Source organism: Artemia sp. Qi Xiang Cuo, chromosome 10 (genome assembly GCF_049724085.1).
Source record: "Artemia sp. Qi Xiang Cuo chromosome 10, ASM4972408v1, whole genome shotgun sequence".
NCBI classification, from domain to species: Eukaryota; Metazoa; Arthropoda; class Branchiopoda; order Anostraca; family Artemiidae; genus Artemia; species Artemia sp. Qi Xiang Cuo.
Genome location: NC_142803.1, coordinates 1,215,277 through 1,236,723, shown reverse-complemented (window position 1 = coordinate 1,236,723; position 21,447 = coordinate 1,215,277). Strand labels below are relative to the sequence as shown.

The following is a 21,447-nucleotide window of genomic DNA, read 5'->3' as shown; positions in this document are numbered from 1 at the left end:
CCTTGGTAGATTATTTGATTCTATTTTTGTCCATTTTTGGTTTAATGGAGTTCTTCACTTTTTTGAGGACCTTATTTTGTGGCAAAAGATTTTTTAATTAATTTCTGTTCGTTTTATATTGGCATGGTCTTTTTCAGGGAAAATGACTGAGCCTCTAAAGTTAAAAAACCATCCCTTTCATAAAAACCTTAGATACCCTTTGGGCATATTTTACAACCCTTTCCCCTTGTCTCTGGTGTTTTTTTTAACCCAAAAAGCCATGCTATATGATATTTAGACTATTTTGAATAGAATGGCTGTTTCAAAATATCTATTAGATACATTTTGGGACAATATGACGTGTGTGTGGAGTGGAGGGGGGATTACCTGCCTTTCGATCACTTTGACTCTTAAAAAGAGCACTATAGCATCTGATTACCATACCAATGAGCCCCCTTAGAAGTTAAAATGACCATACTTTCTATAATAACCTTATATGCCCCAGGCCTTTAACTTACAACCCTTGCCTTGAGGGCTGGGGGGATTTGTTTTCCCCAAAGACATAATTGCAAGACCTTTCAAATACGTGAACAAAATGGCTATCTGAATATTTTGTTTGGAAGTGTTTGGCGGAATGATGGGCGTGGTGGGGCATTTGCCCTCTAGTCACTTTCGATTAATAAAAAATACACTAGTCCTCTCAATTTCCAATCAAAAGGGCCCGTTTTGAAGCTTTTACGACCGAACATTCTATAAAAACCTTATATGACCCAAGGCATAACTTACATTCCTTGTCCTGGGGGCTATGGGGGGAGTGTTGTCATCCTCAAAGACATATACCCAGGGCATAACTTACAGCCCTTGCCCTGGGGAGTGTGTGGGTTTGTCTTCCTCAAAGGCATAATTTCCAGAAATTTCAAATACGTTGAACCAAATGGCTATCTCAAAATTTTGATTGGATGTGCTTTGAGAAATGGTGGGTGTTCGTGGTATTTAGCCACCAGTGTTATAGCGGTAGGCCACAACGCCACTGGCTTGGTAATATACATATGTCACCACTTATTGGAGGGGAAAGCCCCGGCCCCAAATTATAATCTGATGCCCGTGTCTACCACACCGTTTCTGCAAATATCGGGTTTGGCACTACCCTATTTACAGTATACTCTGTCCCAGGGTATGATAACGCAATCGAGTGGTCAAATGGCCACTTTCTAAAGCCAAATGTACCCACCTTGGGTTACGGCTAGAAAATCTCTAACTCTCTTGTTGGATGTAACAAAACCCCCTGTCAATATAATAATGACGGTATCTCGTAACTCTTTTCCTACTCTGCCTGGGTTCCGGGAAAATTAGTAGACAGTTGTAGAAAATATCTTACTTGTATTCTTCCAAACGGTCACAATAAATACATCTATAAATTCCCATTACAAACTCCCTATACGGGGTCTCAACGTAGACTAATTCAAAAATAATAATCTTTACAGCACTGTTCATAGGGGTGGACCTTCGCTTAGCCCAGCCAATCATCTCAATTCCCATTCAAAACTAACTCTAACTTCCCAACCCTATTATTCAATGAATCCAACCAGAAAGTAAAATTATAGAATTTACTTGAAAGCTTACTTATTGCAACAAAACTATAGCTTAGCAACGAGACTTTTAAATTGTCACTGAGAATTATACGATAGGCAAATCTAAGCAAACGTAATTAGAACGAAAACAGGTCATTTATCTGAAAGGAAAAGAAACAGGGGTGGAACCCCAACACCTCCCCCCGTAAGATAAATGACCGCCCATGCGTTACCTTGGTCCACCCTTACAAACATAAACACATAACTTCAACTTTGCAAAATCCATTTGCCTTCTCTCTTCCACCAGTGTCTGTGCTACTACTTCCACTGCTTGCCTCTGGACCAGTCGTCATCGACACGTCTCTACTGTAGGACCACCATGGTCTAAATCGTATAGCATCCGCATTAGGTTTTTGAAAGTTGAAGTCCCCAAGATTCTTAGACAATGATTGTGCGCAGCACAATCAAAAACAAAAAAAAATTCTCGCTCTCACAAATTTATATTTGAGAGAAGCAGAGAATCAGTTTCTGGCACATATGATGATGCCAGCCATCATGAAAAATTTGGCTGCACTAGCCTCTTAATTTCCATCTGTGGAAACAACCCCACATCTCAATTAAAGAGTAGATCGCCCCTTGGCATAATTTCAAATAATCTAAGGCCGAAAATGCAAAGGCAAGTGACAACGATAGGGATACTGGGAATGAAGTAAAATTTTGAGCGAACCATGAATCGCCTTTTTTCTGGGTTCCCTCCCCTAGGATAATCAAATGCAGAACGAGTATTGATGCTAATTGAAGATGAAACTTAGATACTGAATATGGTTTTCCGGAAATAATTGTCGATTCCCATGAAGAATAGCTGCTATGATCAGGGTTACTGGACAAAGGTTTGGGTGAAGTATAAAGTGACTGGGAGAGAGTATCCCCCAAGGACTCCAAATCAGAAAGGCAAAATCTCGGTAAAGGGATCACAACTTGTCCGCCAGTTGTGCATTGAGGAAAAGGGCTATCTTTCGCGACTTCCCGCAGGGTATCTTTCCCAATGGATCCCTCTCCCTCCCCCCAGGATCGATATATCTTTATAGTTGATAATACTATTCTCAGATTCCTTTCCAAGTTTTTCCAATCCGACTCGACATTCAATATCTCCCAACTTTTCCCCAACCCACTGTAAGTCATTCATCTCTATTTTGTAATCATCTTGTTTTATTCGCCATGGGTCTTCGCCCTCTTTGTTCCCCCTATTAATTATGTTATCAAGGCACAGCCCATCCAACATTTTATTTTTCTCCCTATTATTTATGTAATCAAGGCACATCCCATCCTTATTTTTTTTTTTTTTTCTATTTACATATGTTTTTATCACAATCGGGACATGCCGTCAGCATTCCCGTTATCTGTCCCCGGTCTAGATTTTATTTCAAAATCGTATTCTTGTAAGCACAAGGCCCATCGTGCCAATTGTCAGTTATCTGGCTTCAGTATATTTAGCCATCTTAACGGGTTGTGATCTATCATTATTTTAAAATTTTCGTCCATATACATAATAGTCAATTTTTTTGACTGCTTGTATTATCGCAAGACATTCTTTTTCTATTGTGCTATAAATTAATTCTGCTTTTGACAATTTTCTGGACATAAATATGATTGGATGTTCCCCACCTTCAAAATTTTGAGATAAAACTGCCCCTAATCCGTAATCTGAACTGTCCGTTTGTAGCACAAATGGTAAGGAAAAATCTGAATTTCTCAGTATCGTTTCGCTACAAAGAGCATCTTTCAGTGTATCAATTGCATTTTGTTCAATTTCTGACCATTTAACATAATGTCCATATACATAATAGTCGAGTTTTTTGACTGCGTGTATTATCGCAAGACATTTTTTTTCTATTGTGCTATAATTTAATTCTGCTTTTGACAATTTTCTGGATATAAATATAATTGATGTTCCCCATCTTCAAAATTTTGAGATAAAACTGCCCCTAATCCGTAATCTGAACTGTCCGTTTGTAGCACACATGGTAAGGAAAAATCTGGATTTTTCAGTATCGTTTCGCTACAAAGAGCATCTTTCAGTGTACCAATTGTATTTTGTTCAATTTCTTATCATTTACGGTGTCTACTGCTCCCTTCCTTGTTAACTCCGTCAAAGGTGTAGCAATCGTTGCAAAATTTGGGATGAATTTTTGGTAATATCCTGCCTACCCCAAAAATGACCGAACTTTTTTCTTTGTATTCGGGACTACTGCGCTTTTAATTTTTTCTGTTTTTCCCTTAATGGGGTTATGATACCGTTCCCTATTTTGTGACCCAGGTACTCTTTCTCTGACTGCACCAATCTACGTTTTTTTACATTCAAAGTTAATCCTGCTCTCCTCAGCCTGGTCAATACTTGTTCCCTGTGAGTTATACGTTCATTGAACGAGTTTGAAAATACTATAATGTCATCCAAGTAGGCTTTTGTATATGGTAATGATTTTAAGATACAATCTACTAGTCTTTGGAATGTTGTTGGTGCCCCTTTTCGTCCACAAGGCGTATACTTAAACTGGTATAACCCAAACGGCGTAATAAAAGCTGTTTTTGCTGAATCTTCTGGGTGCATCTTTACTTGCCTATATCCCCATCTCAAGTCTAAAATTGATATAAATTTTTCGGAGCCAACTGACTCTAGAATTTCATCCATTCTTGGTATTGGTTACGCGTCTGATTCGAGAATATTATTCAGTTTTCTGTAGTCTACGCAAAACCGAATGGAGCCCTTCTTCTTCGGGACTAATACGACTGGTGCAGCATATTCTGAATTTGATGGTTCTATAACCCCTAAATCGAGCATTCGGTCTATTTCTTTTTTCATTTCTTTCTCTTGGCTTCTGGTATTCTGTACGGGTATTGTTATATTGGTTTGCTGTTTTTTACTGCTATTTTATGTACCATATTTTTTGTTTTTCCGATTCGGTCTGTTAATACGTCTGCAAATTCTGTGAATAAATTTTTTAATTGGTCTTTCTGAGCTTGGCTCAGATGTGTTTCTGACGAAACTCTTTCAATGGCATTTATATGTGTTTCCGCCAGGTCTATTGTATCCAAAGGGGCACTTTCCTCGTCATTTTCTGAGGTCGAAATCATGAGGCAGCGCTTTTGCAGATCTTTGTGGTTTCCCCTTTTATTCTCCCTGTGAAATTTCCTCAGTAAATTCACATGGTAAACTTCTTCCTTTTTTCTTGCTCCATCTAGTTCTATCATATAATTTACATAACTCATTTTCTTTTTCACCTTAAATGGTCCTTTCCATCTTACTTCCAATTTATTATTTCCATCCGGTAGCAATATGAGGACTTCATCCCCTTCCGTGAATTCATGCATTCGGGCGGATTTATCGTACCTTATTTTCGTTTTTTCCGCATATTTCCCCTGTGCTTGCTTGGCAATTTCATGGTATTGATGCAATTTTTCTCTTAGTGATAGCAAGTGGGTTATCACTGTTTCTTCATTTTTCTCCTCATTCTCCCATGATTCCTTTAAAATGTCTAACACCCCCCCTCGGGTTTGTCCCATATAATAGTTCAAATGGCGAGAACCCTGTAGCTTTGTGTGGAGTTTCTCTGTATGCAAAAAGGACATAAGGAAGCATTTTGTCCCATTGATTTACATCATCTCTTACAAAACGTCTCAACATACTAATTAGAGTTCCGTTAAATCTTTCTGTCACTCCATTTGACTGAGGATGGAATGGAGTAGTTAATACTTGTTTAATGCCGAGAATTTTGTGTAATTTTCGAATGTATTTTGATATAAAATGGTTCCATTATCTGTTATAATTTCCTTCGGGATTCCGTGACGAAAGACATATTTCGCTAATTCTTCTGCGATTTTTGGTGATTTTACTGTTCGCATTGGGATATCTTCTGCGTATCTCGTAACCAGATCATTAATAACTAGAATGAATCTGTTTCCCGCGCTAGATTTCGGAAGTTGCCCTAAAATGTCCATTGAAATTCTCTCAAACGGTTTGCCGAAAATGGGCATATTTTTCATTGGAACTTTTTCATTCGTTTTTTTTTATGCAACTAATTGGCAATCTTTGTATCTTTTACAAAAGTTGATAATATCCCATCTTAATCCTTTCCACCAAAAACGCTGCAAGACTCTATCTCTTGTTCTTTGGGATCCCATGTGTCCCCCCGTTGGGCTTGATTGAGCCAACTTTCTTACTGCTTTTCTTAGTTCATGTGGTACCAAAAGTTGTAATTTTCTAGTGTTTTCCCCAGTCTCCATTATTTTGTAAAGTAGATTTCCATTACTGGAAAACTGTTAAGATTTCGGATTTTTTTGATTCGTTAGTGCTAGTTTTATTTTTTTGCAATATCTATCATTTGTTTGTAATTCTACGAATTTCTCGGAGGTTACCCCGAGTGTTTCGGATGGTTCATCTTTGGTTTCCTCTGTTTCTCTTTCTACGGTCAATAATTTCTCTTCTTTATATTCCTTTTTGTCTGCCCTTTTTTGGCTTTTCGGTTTTCTTAGTTTCGTGTTTTTTATGAACATCTTGTAGTTAAATTGAAATGGATTTAGTATATTTTGATCATCACTTTCATTAGTGGGTGGTGCAGCCTCCCTTTTCTTTTTTTCTTGGTTTCGTGTCACCGCATTTACTTTTTTAATCATGGAGGTTGCTTTTAGTGTAAGAAAGTTTTTGATATTGCTGAAATCTCAGCCTAATAAAACGTCTACTGCAAGAATAAGTACAATCCCTACTTTTAATTCCTTTTTAACCGTATTTCCCTCTTTATGGGCTATTTCTATTATGACCTGAGCTGTCGGACATTTATGTTCTGCTCCATAGTAGCATAGCGCTGCCACTTTATTTTTGTAATTTATGTCGATTTTCTTTATCAAGTTTTCCCGTACATAGGTTTGGTCGCTGCAGAAATCGACAGCTATTTCTACCGATTTACCATTTAGTTCACCACATACTTTGTGAGATCCTGCAAATGCGCAAGCTTTCATATTCTCCGGGCTTTTAGCCCATGCGGTTCTCTTATACGTTTGAGACTTTTTCCCATTCTCTCGGGGTCGATCGTTTCTAGGATGGCCCTGTTTTCCGTTTGCCCCATCGTCCCTTGTTCTGTAATTATTCTCGTAATTTTTTTTCGCGCTGCAGCAATCTGAGGCATAATGTCCTCGTTTATTACAGTTGTAACAGGTAACGTCATACTGTTCCTGTTTTTGGCCGTATTTTCTACCGTCTTTATTTGGGTAATTGGTCCTATAGTGGCTGCCGGAGTTACAATGGAAGCACGTTGATTCTGTTTGTCTTTGCCATATCTGGCTAGCATTATTTTTATTTTCTGAGTAAGGGTATTCTTTCCTACCACTACCTACCAGCTTTGTTCTTGGTGGGAATGCCTCCCTCCTAATTTCAGTATGCCTGTCTGCTAATTCGGACATTTCTTCAATTGTTTGTGGGTTTTTCTCTTTTAAGTACATTCTCATATTTGGATGGGTATTTTCTAAGAATTGTTTCATCGCTTTTTTATCTACTATTTCCGTTATCTTATCTTTTATTTCTTCCGGGTCTTCTAACATTCTATAGTTTTCTAACTCTAGCTATTTTAAACACATATCTTTCAATTCTTACCCGTGTTCTTTATAAGTTTCGTTGTCTCGTTTTCTTTCGCTTCTAAACCTTCTTTGAAAGTGCTGTGGGGAGAATTGAAAGTTTTCAAAAAAGGCTTGTTTTTGTCTTTTAAAATCTTTTCAGAAGTGCATTGGCAATGCTTTATATGTAATTTTTACTTTGTAGTTAAGGAGGGGCTGAATTCTTGTCACCCAATTTTCTCTCGGCAATCCACTTAATTCCGCCGTTTTTTCAAAGTTGTATATGTATAAATGTACATCTTCATTTTCTTTCATTGGTTGAAAGTTTACTGCCGGCAATACCTCTATTGTAGACGATTTCTGAGGCTCTTGGGAATTTCTCCCTGCAATCATTTCCATTAGTTCTCTTCTATGCTCCCTATCTTCCTCTTCTTTTTGTTCTCTAGCTATTCTCTCTTTCTTTTCTATCTTCCGCCTCTTTTCGTTCTCTGGCTATTCTCTCTTTCTCTCTTTCTTTTTTATCTTCCTCTTCTTTTCGTTCCCTGGCTATTCTGTCATTCTCCATGAAATTTACTTGGTGTTTTGCCATATCCATTCGGGTACTTTTTCGCGAGCCCCTGCTGGAAATTGAGCTTCTACTACTGATGCTACTTGGCCTACTATGAATCTCTCTGCTTTTATATCCTCTTAATTCGTTTTCTGATTTTTTTTCGTTCTATTATTATATTATAATATTATTATAATAATAAAAAATATTATTATATTTTCTTTTACCCTCAACTCCCCTACATTTTGTACTTCTTCTGAAGGGTGAGTTGGTTTTGTTTTATTCGTCCTTTCATATACTGAGTTTTCTTCATGTATTATTGCCACTGTTTCTTTTGTCTGGGTTTTTCTATCTGGGAATAATTGTTTCTGAATCTGCCTTAAACTCTTTTCTTCTTCCATGGTTTGTACCGGAGATCGCTCTACTGATTTTGTTTTGAAGATTTTCCCTTCACACGTCTCAGAAATCTCTTCTATTTCACCCCCTGAGTGATATAAGGTTCTATCTGATGGTGTTTTTCTTAGGGTATTTCCAGCGGGGGTCGCATATAATTGCGATGCGTCTGAATATAATTTTTGTTTTACCGCAGAAGATCTTGTCTGAATTCTTCGTTTGTCCGCCATTATTTCAAGGTTTACTTAACGTCTTCCGTCCAAATGAAAATCCTTTTATCAATATCTCTTTTTATCCTTTCGTGAAAAATTGTTTCCTTTTAATTTGCCGATTCTACTTGAGCGGAGCAGCCTCCCTTGTCTCACAAGTTAATTATTCGCGTGATCTATTGATTTTTAAATTTTATTGCTTATTATTATCCAACTAGGCACAGCCCATATAAAAAAAATTCTCTTTGCGATTTTTTATATATGTAACCACAATAGGCTACTATTGTAAACTAAATTACTTGTCTCTTGGAAAACACGGAATTCTTTTACTATCAGGTTTACTGATAGGACCTTTACTTGCTGCCACCAGTGTTCGTGGTATTTAGCCACCAGTATTATACCAGTAGCCCACAACGCCACTGGCGTGTTAATATACGGGTGTTTCCACTTATTGGAGGGGAAAGCCCCGGCCCCAAATTATAATGTGATGCCCGTGTCTACCACACCGTTTCTGCAAATATCGAGTTTGGTACTACCCTATTTAAAGTATACCCTATCCCAGGGTATTGCAACGCGATCGAGTGGTCAAATGGCCACTTTCTAAAGCCAAATGTACTCGCCTTGGGTTACGGCTAGAAAAGCTTTAACTCTCTCGTTGGAGGTATCAAACCCCCCTGTCAATATAATAATGATGGTATCTCGTAACTCTATTCCTACCCTGCCTGGGTTCCGGGAAAATTAGTAGACAGTTTGTAGAAAATATCTTACTTGTATTCTTCCAAACGGTCACAATAAACACATGTACAAATTCCCATTAGAGACTCCCTGTACGGGGTCTCAAAGTAGACTATCTCAAAAATAATAATCTTTACATCACTGTTCATAGGGGTGGACCTTCGCTTGGCCCAGCCAATTATCTCAATTCCCATTCAAAACCAATTCTACCTTCCCAACCCTATTATTCAATGACTCCAACCAGGAAGTACAAAAATAGAATTTACTTCAAAGCTTACTTATTGCAACACAACTATAACTTAGCAACGAGATTTTTAAATAGTCATTGAGAATTATACTATAAGCAAATGTAAGCAAATGTAATTAGAACGAAAACAGGTCATTTATCTGAAAGGAAAAGAAACAGAGGTGGAACCCCAACAGTGGGCGTGAGAGGGGGTTAGTTGCTCTCCAATCACTGTCGGCTATTGAAAAGGGTACTAGCCCTTTCAATTTCCATTCCAATGAGCCCTTTTTGTTTCTACGACAATGCTTTCTATAAAAAATTTATATGCCCCCAAAACATGACTTACAAATACTGTCCTGGGGGCTCTGAGGGGGGTCATCATCCACAAAGACATAATTTACAGAAAGTTCAACTACATTGATCAACATGGATATCCTAGCAAATTTTATTGCATGTTTTTGCAGATCTGGTGGGCACGAGAAGGGGGTTAGTTGTCCATCAATCACTTTCAACTATTATAAAGGGCACTAGCCCTTTCAATTTCCAATATGAGCCCTTTTTGAAGTTTTTACGGCAACGCTTTCTACAAAAACCTCATATGCCCTAACTTACAACCCTTGCCGTGACGGCTGTGGGGGGGGGGGTGTTGTCTTTTTCAAAGATCAAATATCCAGAACTGTCAACTATGTTGAACAAAACGTCTATATCATAATTTTGATTGGATGTGTTTGGGGAAATAGTGGGCGAGAGAGGGGGGTTAGTTGCCTCTAATCACTTTCTACTACTAAAAAGGGCAGTAGCCCTTTGAATTTTCAATTTAATGAGCCTCTTTTGAATATTTTACGACAACACTTTCTACAAAAACCTTATATGCCTCCGGGGCATAACTTATAACCCCTGAGGGCTGTGGGGGGAGTGTCTTCCTCAAAGACATAATTTCCTTATTTTTCAATGACATTGACCAAAATGGGTATCTCAAAATTATGATTTTATATGTTTGGGGAGATGTTAGGCGTGGAAAAGGTGTTAGCTAGCTTCCAATCACTTTCGACTATTAAAAAGGGCACAACCCCTTCCAATTTCCAATCAATTGAGCCGTTTTTGAAGTTTCTACGACAGCTCTTTCGATATGAAGTGCCCTGGTATAAAAAAAAACATACAAAAAAATAATAAATAAATAAATAATACATTGTGCCAACATCGTTTTGCTAGTTTTTTACCACATAACTATTTATTAAATAAGAATCAATATTTCCAGTTGGCAGTTGATTTTAACCCCCCCCCCCCATCTTCCTTAGAAATTTCTGTACAATGCTCAAGACGTCCTCCACCTCTCTAACTTTTGCATGGGTAAGCAAATAAATGTAGTGTTTGTAGCAATTACAAGAATGCATTAATGAACATAGCTGTAACATGGATATTATATGAATTAAGACCTTCTCTAGGTAGAGTAGTGGTTTTTATGAAGGATGACTTCCACCGTTTTGGGATGAGGATATAGTCTATTGAGTTTGTCTCTTTTTTCGCATTAAATAAAAAAACCAATTTTTTTTCATCTGAAAGTAAGGATCAGCATTAAAACTTAAAACGAACTGAAATTATTCCGTATATAAAAGGGGTTGCCCCCTCCTCAACACCTCACTCTTTACGTTAAAGTTTTTTTGAACTTTTAAAATGCGTTTTCTTGTTGTAATCAAACGGCCCTTGTATTTTAGGAGTCATTATTAAAGAATTGGGACGAAATTCAAACTCATGCGCAATGAGCGAGGTGTTGAGGAGGGGGCAATTCCCTTTATATAGGTAATAATTTCTGTTCGTTTCAAGTTTGAATGTTGCTCCTTACTTTCAGTTGAAAAAAGATCGTTATTTTATTTAATTTCTGGTCATTTATTAAATAATTCCAGGAAATCTGACCCCACCTCTACGGAGATACCCCCTCCCCACGGAAATATCCTCTAGACAATTTAATCCCAGTGAAAATTTACCCCAGACAATTACTCTTAACCACTCTGTGTGTAAATTTGAGACGAAAAAAAGAAAGTAAGACTTATAAAAGGAATTGTTTATAAGAATTCTTGCAAGTTCCCCCAGTGTATAATTTCCACTGACAAGTTTACTCCCTGGAAATTTCTCATCCCATGTAAATTTTTCCCGTGGAAAAAAAACAGCCGAAAATTTGTTTCTCCCCCCCCCCCCCCACACGGAAATATATGCCTACATCCCAATAACAAATACTATGCGCAAACAATAGGCAAACTTTATAAAAGACGTTTCCCCTGGGGCTATGGGGGCTCATGTTATACCCAAAGGCATAATTATTGGGCTTTATAATGAGGATGAACGAAATGGCTATCTCAAAATTTTTATCAGAAGGTTTTTGAAGAAAGGGGCGGGGAGGGTGTCTAGTTGCCCTCCAATTTTTTTATCACTTAAAAAGGGCACTTAAACTTTTAATTTCCGTTCAATTGAGCCCACTTCCGATATTCTACGACCACTGGGTCAATGCGATGACCCTTGGGAAAAGAAACAAAAACAAACAAACAAATAAACACGCATCCGTGATCTTTCTTCTGCCAAAAAAAAATAAAAAATTCAACATTTTTGCAGATAGGAGTTTGCAACCTAAACAATAGGGTTCTCTAATGCGATGAATCACTCACTGGAAACTTCCCTCCCCATTGAAATTTTCCCCGTGGGAAAAACCCCAGCAGAAAATTTGTTTCCCCTCCCCACCCGAAAAGTATGCCTACATCCCAATAACAAATACTATACGCAAACAATGGGCAACCTTTATAAAAAACTTTTCCCTGTGGCTGTGGGGGGCCATGTTATACCCAACGGCATTGTTATTGGACCTTTCAGCTATGATGAAGAAAATTGCTATCTCAAAATTTTGATCAGACGTTTTTGGGAAGAAAGGGGTGGGGGAGGGAGCTCAGTTGCCCTCCAATTTTTCCGATATTCTAGTACCACTGGGTCAATACGATGACCCCTAGGGAAAAAAACAAAAAAAAAACAAATAAACACGCATTCGTGATCTTTCTTCTGACAAAAAAATACAAAATTCAACATTTTTGCAGATAGGAGCTTGCAACATTTACAATAGGGTTCTCTAAAACGCTGAATCTGATGGAGTGATTTTCATCGAGGTCATTTAACTTTTAGGGGCTGTTTAACTCTTTTTTTGAAAATCAGGAAAATTTTCTTAGGCTCGTAACCTTTGATGGAAGACTAAACTTAATGAAATTTATATATTTGAAATCAGCATAAAAAGCCAATTCTTTTGATATAATCTATGTGTATCAAAATTCTGTTTTTTAGAGTTTCGGTTACTATTGAGCCGGGTCGCTCCTTACTTACAGTTCGTTACTACGAACTGTTTGATCAAAGCTACATTAATTTTCTTTCTGCGTTTTCACATGGACTCTGTAAGAAAGATCCTTATCGCTCCAGAACTCAGTAGATTCACACCGTATATATTGTGTTTCCCAAGAGCTCCCTAAAACATCGCAGTCAGGCAGCTTTGCTACTCTCACAACCGCATTGAAGCCGCCCATAAATACTGGGAAGTAGTGTTCCAAGGAAAATGCATGCATACGTGCCTACAAAACTGCATCACACTACAAGCTAAAAAACAATCGTAAACTAACTTACTAATTTATAAACTTATACTTAAACCGATTAGGTAGGGAGCCTCAAAAACATCTCCCCCAGACCCCCCACACCTCCCCCCCCCCCAAAAAAAATAGATTTTTCTTTAATCTTATTGTTTTTCTTACTGTATATCTAATTTGGCCATTGTTTGTGTTATTTCAGAAATTGCTCTCCTTTTCCGTTGAAATGTTGCTCCGAGAAAAACTTAAAATTACGCACCAGTTTTATATGTTAGAATCGCTTGGTAAAATTGGAAATTATCTTACCATGACAAAAATTCCCAGCACCAGCAGACCATCTGTTTTTCCAAGGGCTCTTGATAGGTTCTTATATTTTGTGTTCCAATGTACCAAGTGGATTTCTGCTGGGAATCTACATTAAAGTTTTTTGTCACAAGAATTCAACGAAATGAAAGAAAGACTTAAGGTGCAAAAAATAATAAAGTAAAACTTAGGTTTTAGACAATAAATATTCAAGGTATTGGACAAAAAAGGTGATTTCTAGATCGCGCACGCGTGCATTATTGATTATTTCATGTAGTTGCTTTGATTTTTGTAATCATTTAATTTTTTTTTAAATAGATAGAAATAGAGGGCTCTATTTGGTCGTCTATGGTAATAAAAATTAGCACTTAGCCAACACTGTCAGTATATACTGAAGCAATTAAAAAAAATCCTTTAAAAAACATTATACACATTAATAAGTCAGACTTTTTTTATATTCATCTCAATAATTTTTTCGCACCGTGTTTTTTCACAGTTAAAAAAAGTTTTGAAGAATAGGAAGATAAGTCTGCAAACCAATATTAGAATATTGGAAGCTACAGTGATGACAGTGGTCAAATATGGCTTTGAAGCATGGGCGCTCCGAAAAGCAGATGGAGATTTGCTAGATGTTTTCTAGAGAAATTGCCTACGGATTGTTCTGGGTACCCGGCTGACTGACAGTATTTAAAACAGTAAGCTGTACGAAAAATATGGTTCATCACACTTTCCAGGACTATAATGAAAGTAAGGTTGAGATGGCTAAGGCACGTTTTTCGGATGAAGGATGACAGATTGCCGAAGATTGTCCTTTTCGGCCAATCGTTTTGGACTAAATGGAAAGCTGGTCGTTCTCGTCTGGGGTGGGAGGACGCCACAAAGAAAGATTTAAAGGAAATAGGAAAATCCTTAGAGGGTGTAAAGAGAGAGGCTTCGAACAGTTTGGAATAGAGGAGGAGCGTGCGTAGTTGTGTTGGCCACAGGCGGTTTGGTGCTGCAGTGATTTGTTAGTAGTAGTATTAGTAATAATAATTTTGAATAAGGTTAAAATTTACGTTTTAAGGATATCTTGATGTTTAAACATGCTTGATAAAATCATCCATGTTTGAGAGGGAAGTTTCAAAGTCTTATCCATAAAAAAAAGAAACTATGTAACGTTTCCAAAGTGAAACCTTTTTTTACACAGGGTTGATTGTTCTGAATAAGTGGGCCAACAGAACCCAGATTGGCCCCATATCAACAGAAATATAAATTTTCAGGACTTGCTCCAGTTGATTGAAGAATTTTCTTCCAAATTTGTTGTTGTAGGTATTGGTGAAATATTTTTAAATTCTGGCCAATCTCTCTCTGCTTATTTTTTTTTTATTTTTTTTTTTTTAGGTTATGATTTTGAAGTAAGGAACCGAACATCTATGAACCGTGGTGGATTGGGATTTTTAATAAAGAAAAATTTTGGAGTTTGGATTGTAGGTAAGATAGAAAGTTTTTCTCTTGAAATTGAGGTTTAAAAAAGGAAGGTTTTGATAAGTATGGTGTATAAGACGCCCAGTGCTTGCCTGGATGAGTTTATTCTAGCACATGAGGGTGCTAGAAATGATTCAAAACTTTTTCTCTCAGATGAATTTATGGATGATCGAGGGGAAGAATTGGAGTTTTGAATTGAAAAATGTACGAGTGATGAGGTTATAAAAATCGTTAAGAATATTAAATCAAATTCTGCTGTGATTGATGATGTAAATCTAAGGACATTTAAAGCTACAATGATATATCTACTTCCCTCCTTGCTTCATATTATTAACAAAACCCTGACAACAGGCACCTTCCCAGATTCTTTGAAAACAGGCTAAAGTAATACCTCGATTCAAAGGAGGTTTTAATACCGATATGGGTAAGTGGAGACCAATCTCAATATTGCCGTTATTCTCCAAGATACTTGAGAAAGTGGTCCATCAACGCCTTTATGGTCATCTTAAGAAGCAGGGCCAAATGAGTGAGACGTAGTTTGGTTTTCGGAGAGGCCACTCTACTAGTCATGCTGCTAATCACCTTGTTGATTTTATAAATAATTGTCTTGAAAGGGGCAAAATTCCTCTAATAGTATTCTTTGATTTTAAAAAAGCTTTTGATACAGTATATTTTAGTATTTTATTGCAAAGATTGGAATGTATAGTCATAAAAGGATCATGCTTAAAATGGTTTGAAAATTATTTCAACACTAGGTTTACTAATGTTATGATTGATGATGTCACTTCTGCCCTATTTACTGTAGCGTGTTGGGTCCAAGAAGTATCACTGCTTGGTCCTCTACTGATTTGCTATATGGTGATACGATGAGGTTTTATCTGTCAGGTTCCTGTCTCCTCTCGTTTGCTGATGACAATACATTAATATTTTCTAGTCGGTGCTTACATAGTTTGATTTTGAAGGTTAATCACGTTTTAAAAAGTTTTAATATTTTCTTTAGTTTAATCTTACTCTCTGTTAATATTGCGAAAACTAGTTTTATTTTATATACAAGAGTAGGTGAGCCCCAGGACAATAATGGAAAAATTTTGTCTGCGAAGGAGCCAGTGAAACAAGTGCAAGAAACGTGATACCTGGATTACAATCTACCTGGTTTCTACCTGGATCACAATCTTTCAGGGAAACGACATGGTGATGTTGTTGCAACGAAAGTCGCACACGGAGTTGAAACAATTCGACATTTTAAGAATGGTTTACCACCACAAATTTTATTACTTTTATAGTCCACCCATATATTTCATATGGGTGTGTGTTGTGGTCAAGTAACTTTTATTCAAATTTTAAATGAGTGCAAATTCTTCAAAACAAAGCTATATGACTTATTGGTGGATACTTGGAAAAATTCAATAACACTGAGGCATGTTATAAAAAACTTAAAGTGCTTAAAGTCGGGCAACTTCGTGACTATCAAGCAGGAATTTTCTCGTATCAGTGTTGGAATTGTATCAGTCCTGAGGTATTACAGGGTTTTTACAGAGAAAATAAATCACTTCATAGTTATAGTACCCGCAATGCTGATAATCTTGTCACTGAATACAGAAGTGGAACTAGAGCAGGTTTCTTTGTCTGATGTATAGGTCCTAAGGTTTGGAGATGTCTTCCAGTGAACATTCGGGTGGAGGAGCACCTTGGTTTATTTAAGAGAAAAATGAAAAAATTTCATTTGGTCTTGGTTCATATATGATTTTTTTTTTTTTTTTTTCATGATTAGAGATTGGTCATATTTTGGTTGTTTATTTATTATTATTTGTTTCAATTTTTTTTTGTTTCGTTTGTTAAGATTTCTGTTTGTGAAATGTTTGTTATATATGTGATCGTCCAGTATCAAGTGCTTTTAGGTCTTTCTTTGGGCAGCCATTTAGATTGATATTATGTGTTATATCATTTTGTCAATCAGTTCGTGGTAACGAACTGTAAGTAAGGAGCGACCCGGCTCAATAGTAACCGAAACTCTAAGAAACGGAATTTTGATACCAATAGATACATCAGAAGAATTAATTTTTTATGCTGATTTCAAATATATAAGTTTCATTTAGTTTATTTTAACCCATCAAAGTTACGCTCCAGAGAAAATTTGCCATATTGTCGAAAAAAGGGAAAAACAACCTTTAAAAGTCATAGAACTCTATTGAAAATCACACCATCAGATTCAACGTATCAGAGAACCCTATTGTGGAGGTTTCAAGCTCCTATCTGCAAAAATGTGGAATTTTGTATTTTTTGCCAGAAGAAAGATCACGGATACGTGATCAACACAAATACATTATTTGTTTCTTGTTTTTTTTTTCAGCATTATTTAAAAAATAGCGATCAGAACTTAAATAAAAAAAATAATATTCAACTGAAAAACTTAAAACGAACGAAAATTATTACATATATGATTGGGTTAGCCCCTTAGTCAATACCTTGCTCTTTCCGCTAAAGTTTTTTTAGTACTTCCATAAAAGCTATTTATTCTAATATATGCCCTTTTTGATTAAGGGGTCATTCTTAAAGAATTGGGAAAATATTCGAACTTTAGCTTAAACAGCGAGGTATTGACTAGGGGGCACCCCCCCCCTCCACAATATACGTAATACAAATATACGAATCATGAAGTTCATTACGTAAGTTAATTCGTAAGTTACGTATATTGATTATTAATAAAAAACGGTCATAAATAAAATTAAACAACTTTCGATAAAGCCATCTAGCCAAAAAAAAGTAAAGTCAATATGCAAATTTAGTTTTAGTTATTCATGTATGGTGAGCAAAAATTGAAACCTTTATTAACTTAAAAACGTTCAAAAATTAAATTAAAAAACAAATTTTTTTAACTGAAAGTAAGGAGCGAAATTAAAACTTAAAACGAACATAAATTATTCAGTATATGAAAGGGGTTGTCCCCTCCTCAACGCCTCGCTCTTTACGCTATAGTTTGACTCTTTCTCACAAGTCTATTTTTTAAAGCAATAAGAAACTTTCGCGTAAAGAGTGAGGCGTTGAGGAGTGTACAGCCTTTTTCATATACGGAATAATTTCTGTTCGTTTTAAGTTTTAATTTCGCTCCTTACTTTCAGTTAAAAAAAACTTGTTTTTTATTTAATTAGTCACAGCAATCACAGTAGTTGCGTTAATAGTATAGACAATATGCCTTCTGGTTATCTCAGATTCCACCACAATATGCCCTGAAACATCAAACAGTTCGTGGTAACGAACTGTAAGTAAGGAGCGACCCGGCTCAATGGTAACCGAAACTCTAAAAAACGGAATGTTGATACGAATAGATACCTCAAAAGAATCAGATTTTAATTCTGATTTCAAATATGTAAGTCTCATTAAGTTTAGTTTTACTCGTCAAAAGTTACCTGCCTGAGAAAATTTGGCTGATTTTTGAAAAAAGGGGGAAAGACCCCCTAAAAATTATAGAACCTTGAGGAAAATCACACCATCATATTCAGCGTGTCAGAAAACCCTACTGTAGAGGTTTCAAGCTCCTATCTACAAAAAAGTGGAATTTTCCATTTTTTGCCAGAAGAAAGATCACGGATGCGTGTTTATTATTTTTTTTTTCCAGGGGTAATCGTATTGACCCAGTGGCCCTAGAATATCGTAGGAGGGCTCATAGGAACGTAAATTAAAAGTTCTAGTGCCCTTTTTAAGTGACCAAAAAAAAGGAGGGCAACTAGGCCCCCTCCCACGCTCATTTTTTTCTCAAAGTCACCCAGATAAAATTTTGAGACAGCCATTTTGTTCAAAATAGTCTAAAATCTAATAAATATGTCTTTTAGGATGACTTAATCCCCCACAGCTCCCAGGGGAAGGGCTGCAAGTTATGAACTTTGCCCATTGCTTACATATGGTATTGGTTATTGGGAAGTATACAGATATTTTCAGGAAGGATTTTTTTTCTGGTCGGGGGTGGGCTGGAAGAGGGGGTTACTCGGGAGAATCTTTCCGTGGAGGGTGTTACTTTGGAATAAGGGACATTTCTAAGAAGGGGGCGCTGGATTTCCAAGCATTATTTAAAAAACAATCAGAAATTAAATTTAAAAAAAAACAAGCTTTTTCAACAGAAAGTAAGAAGCAGCATTAGAAATGAAAACGAATAGAAATTATTACGTATATCAGGGGAATCTCCCCCAAGTCAATACCTCGCTCTTTACGCTACAGTTTTATTTTTAGTGTTTTCAAAAGAGCTATCTATTCTAATTAAACGACCTTTGTGATTCAGGGGTTTGTGAATTAAATTGTTTTTAACTTGTAACGTAAAGAGCGTGGTATTGACTAAGGGTAGAACCCCCTCATATACGTAATAACATATGTGTAATAAAAAAAAACAATAAAAAAAAACAAGCGATACGGCTCAATATTAATCGAAACTTTTAAAAACAGAATTTTGATATCAATAAATGTATCAAAAGAATGGGCTTATAATGCTGATTGTGAATATATAAATTTTATTAAGTTCAGTATTACTCATCAAAGGCTACGAGTCTGAGAAAATTTACCTGATTTTTTTAAGAGGGGGGAAACATCCCATACAAGTGAAAGAATTTTAATGAAAATCACACCGTCAGATCCAGCTTATCAAAAAACCCTATTAAATAGGTTTGAAGCTCATATCTGCAAAAATCTGCAACTTTGTATTTTTTGCCAGAAGAAAAATATACGAATATAGAAATTCGTTACGTAAGTTAATTTGTAAATTACGTCAGAACCAAATTTAGAGACAGCCATTTAGCAAAAGAAAAGTAAAATTTTTATGCAAATTTTGTTTATTTATTCAATAACGGTGAGCCAAAATCAAAGCTGCATTAACTAAAAAACGATCAGAAATTAAATAAAAAAAAAACAAGTTTTTTTAAACTGGAAGCAAGGAGCGACATTAAAACTTAAAACGAACAGAAATTATTCCGTATATGAAAGGGGCTGTCCGCTCCTCAACACCTCCCTCTTTACGGTAAAGTTTGACTCTGTCTCAAAAATTTATTTTTTAAAACAATAAAAAACTTTTGCTTAAAGTGCGAGGCGTTGAAGTGGGGACAGCCCCTTTCTTATACAGAATAATTTCTGTTCGTTTTAAGTTTTAATGTCGCTCCTTACTTCCAGTTTAAAAAACTTGTTTTTTTTATTTAATTGATGTCAGGGACAAATCTAGAGTTTTGAGTTTAGGGATGAGATTAAGTGTTTGCCAACCAAACTTAATTGTGCCAACAAATGTAGACACATAAGCTAAATTAAGACGTCAAACAAGCCTGAAGCTCCAAAGCGTCGGCAGTGCGTGCTGTTGCCTTGGAACTTTGCGGTGGGAGAAGTCACCCCTACCTCCTTAGCTCCACCCGGATTGCGGTTGCAATGTTTTGAAATTCTACATGTTCACAGCATGTTCACAGATCACGGATGCGTGTTTTTTTTTTTTTTTTTTTTTTTTTTTTTTTTTTTCCAGGGTTGATCGTATCGATCCAGTAGTCCTAGAATATTTTGAAAGGGCTCATTTGAACGGAAATAAAAAGTTGTAGTGCCCTTTTTAAGTGACCAAAAAAATTTGAGGGCAACTTGGCCCCCTCCCACATTCTTTTTTTTCCCGAAGTCACCCAATCAAAATTTTGAGCTAGTCATTTTTTTCAGCATAGTCAAAAATCTAATTAACATGTCTTTGAGGATGACTTAATCCCCCACAGTTTCCGGGGGAAGGGCTGCAAGTTATAAACTTTGCCCATGGTTTACATATAGTATTGGTTATTAGGAAGTATACAGGTGTTTTCAAGAGGAATTTTTTCTACTGGGGGGTCGGGTTCGGAGTAGGGGTTACGGGGGAGGATCTTTCCATGGAGGCTATTTCCTTGGGGGAAGGAACATCCATGAACGGGGCGCCAGATTTCGCAGAATTATTTTAAAAAAAATCAGAAACGGAATAAAAAAACAAGTTTTTTTTCAACTGAAAATAAGGAGCAGCATTAAAACTTAAAACGAACAGAAATTATTACGTATATGAGAGGGTTCGCCCTCTAGTCAATACCTCGCTCTTTACGCTTAAGTTATTTAGTACTTTCAAAAGAGCTATCTAAATATTGACGAAGACCACACTGCCTTTCCACATCAAACAAACACAACTTAAAAACAATAGGGAATTTTTTTTTCCAAGACATTGCAATTTAAATCGGTGAATATTTCGGCCCTATGTCCAAGGGCCGTCTTCAGCACAACATTAAAGAAAAAAATATATATATAAACAACTTACATTAAAATACGAAGTTTAAAACTAAAAGTGCTTTTAAAAACTTTTAAAACAGCCCTAGTATCTTTACTTCAGATAAATAAAATGACTGGAGAGCGTAGATTACTTCAAGCAAAAAAGAAAGACACCTTTAACTAAAAGCAACCTGGGACATCTTTGCTTTTTTTAGCAGCTACTTTCCAAGGCTTCTTTGTGAGAAATTCTATGCTTTCGTAAGATGGTGCAATACATACTTTTTCTATACAATTTTTAATTAAATTTGATCATAAAGAATTCATTGAATATTCTCCAAAGTCCCTATTTAAGGAAATATTTTTATTTATTTTGAACCTAATTTCGATTGATTCCCGGACCACCTGTTTTATTCCCAAAACACTACTAATGAGAGAAGATTTTTCAAAAAGTATTTTATGGCTGGGATTATCAAATATATGGCTAGCTAAAGCAGAATCAAAGGAGCTATTAGAACTATTAGCAATTAACACTTTGTCTATGTCTTCTTTATGCTGGTGTATCCGTTTT

The 21,447-nt window shown here is 36.4% G+C and overlaps 1 protein-coding gene across 1 annotated transcript in view; it reads right to left on the bottom strand.

Annotated features, from left to right (window-relative positions):
• The window catches only part of LOC148947344 (putative carbonic anhydrase 5), a 69,967-nt gene extending 49,018 nt beyond the window's left edge, over window positions 1-20,949 (bottom strand). Inside the window, exons 1-2 of the mRNA XM_089095799.1 lie at window positions 20,929-20,949; window positions 13,185-13,290 (exon numbers count right to left, since the gene is read on the bottom strand). Coding sequence (XP_088951925.1) covers window positions 13,185-13,187 — 3 coding nt within the window. The 5' untranslated portion in view covers window positions 13,188-13,290; window positions 20,929-20,949. The remainder of the gene's footprint in view (window positions 1-13,184; window positions 13,291-20,928) is intronic.
• Window positions 20,950-21,447: the final 498 nt, after the last annotated feature.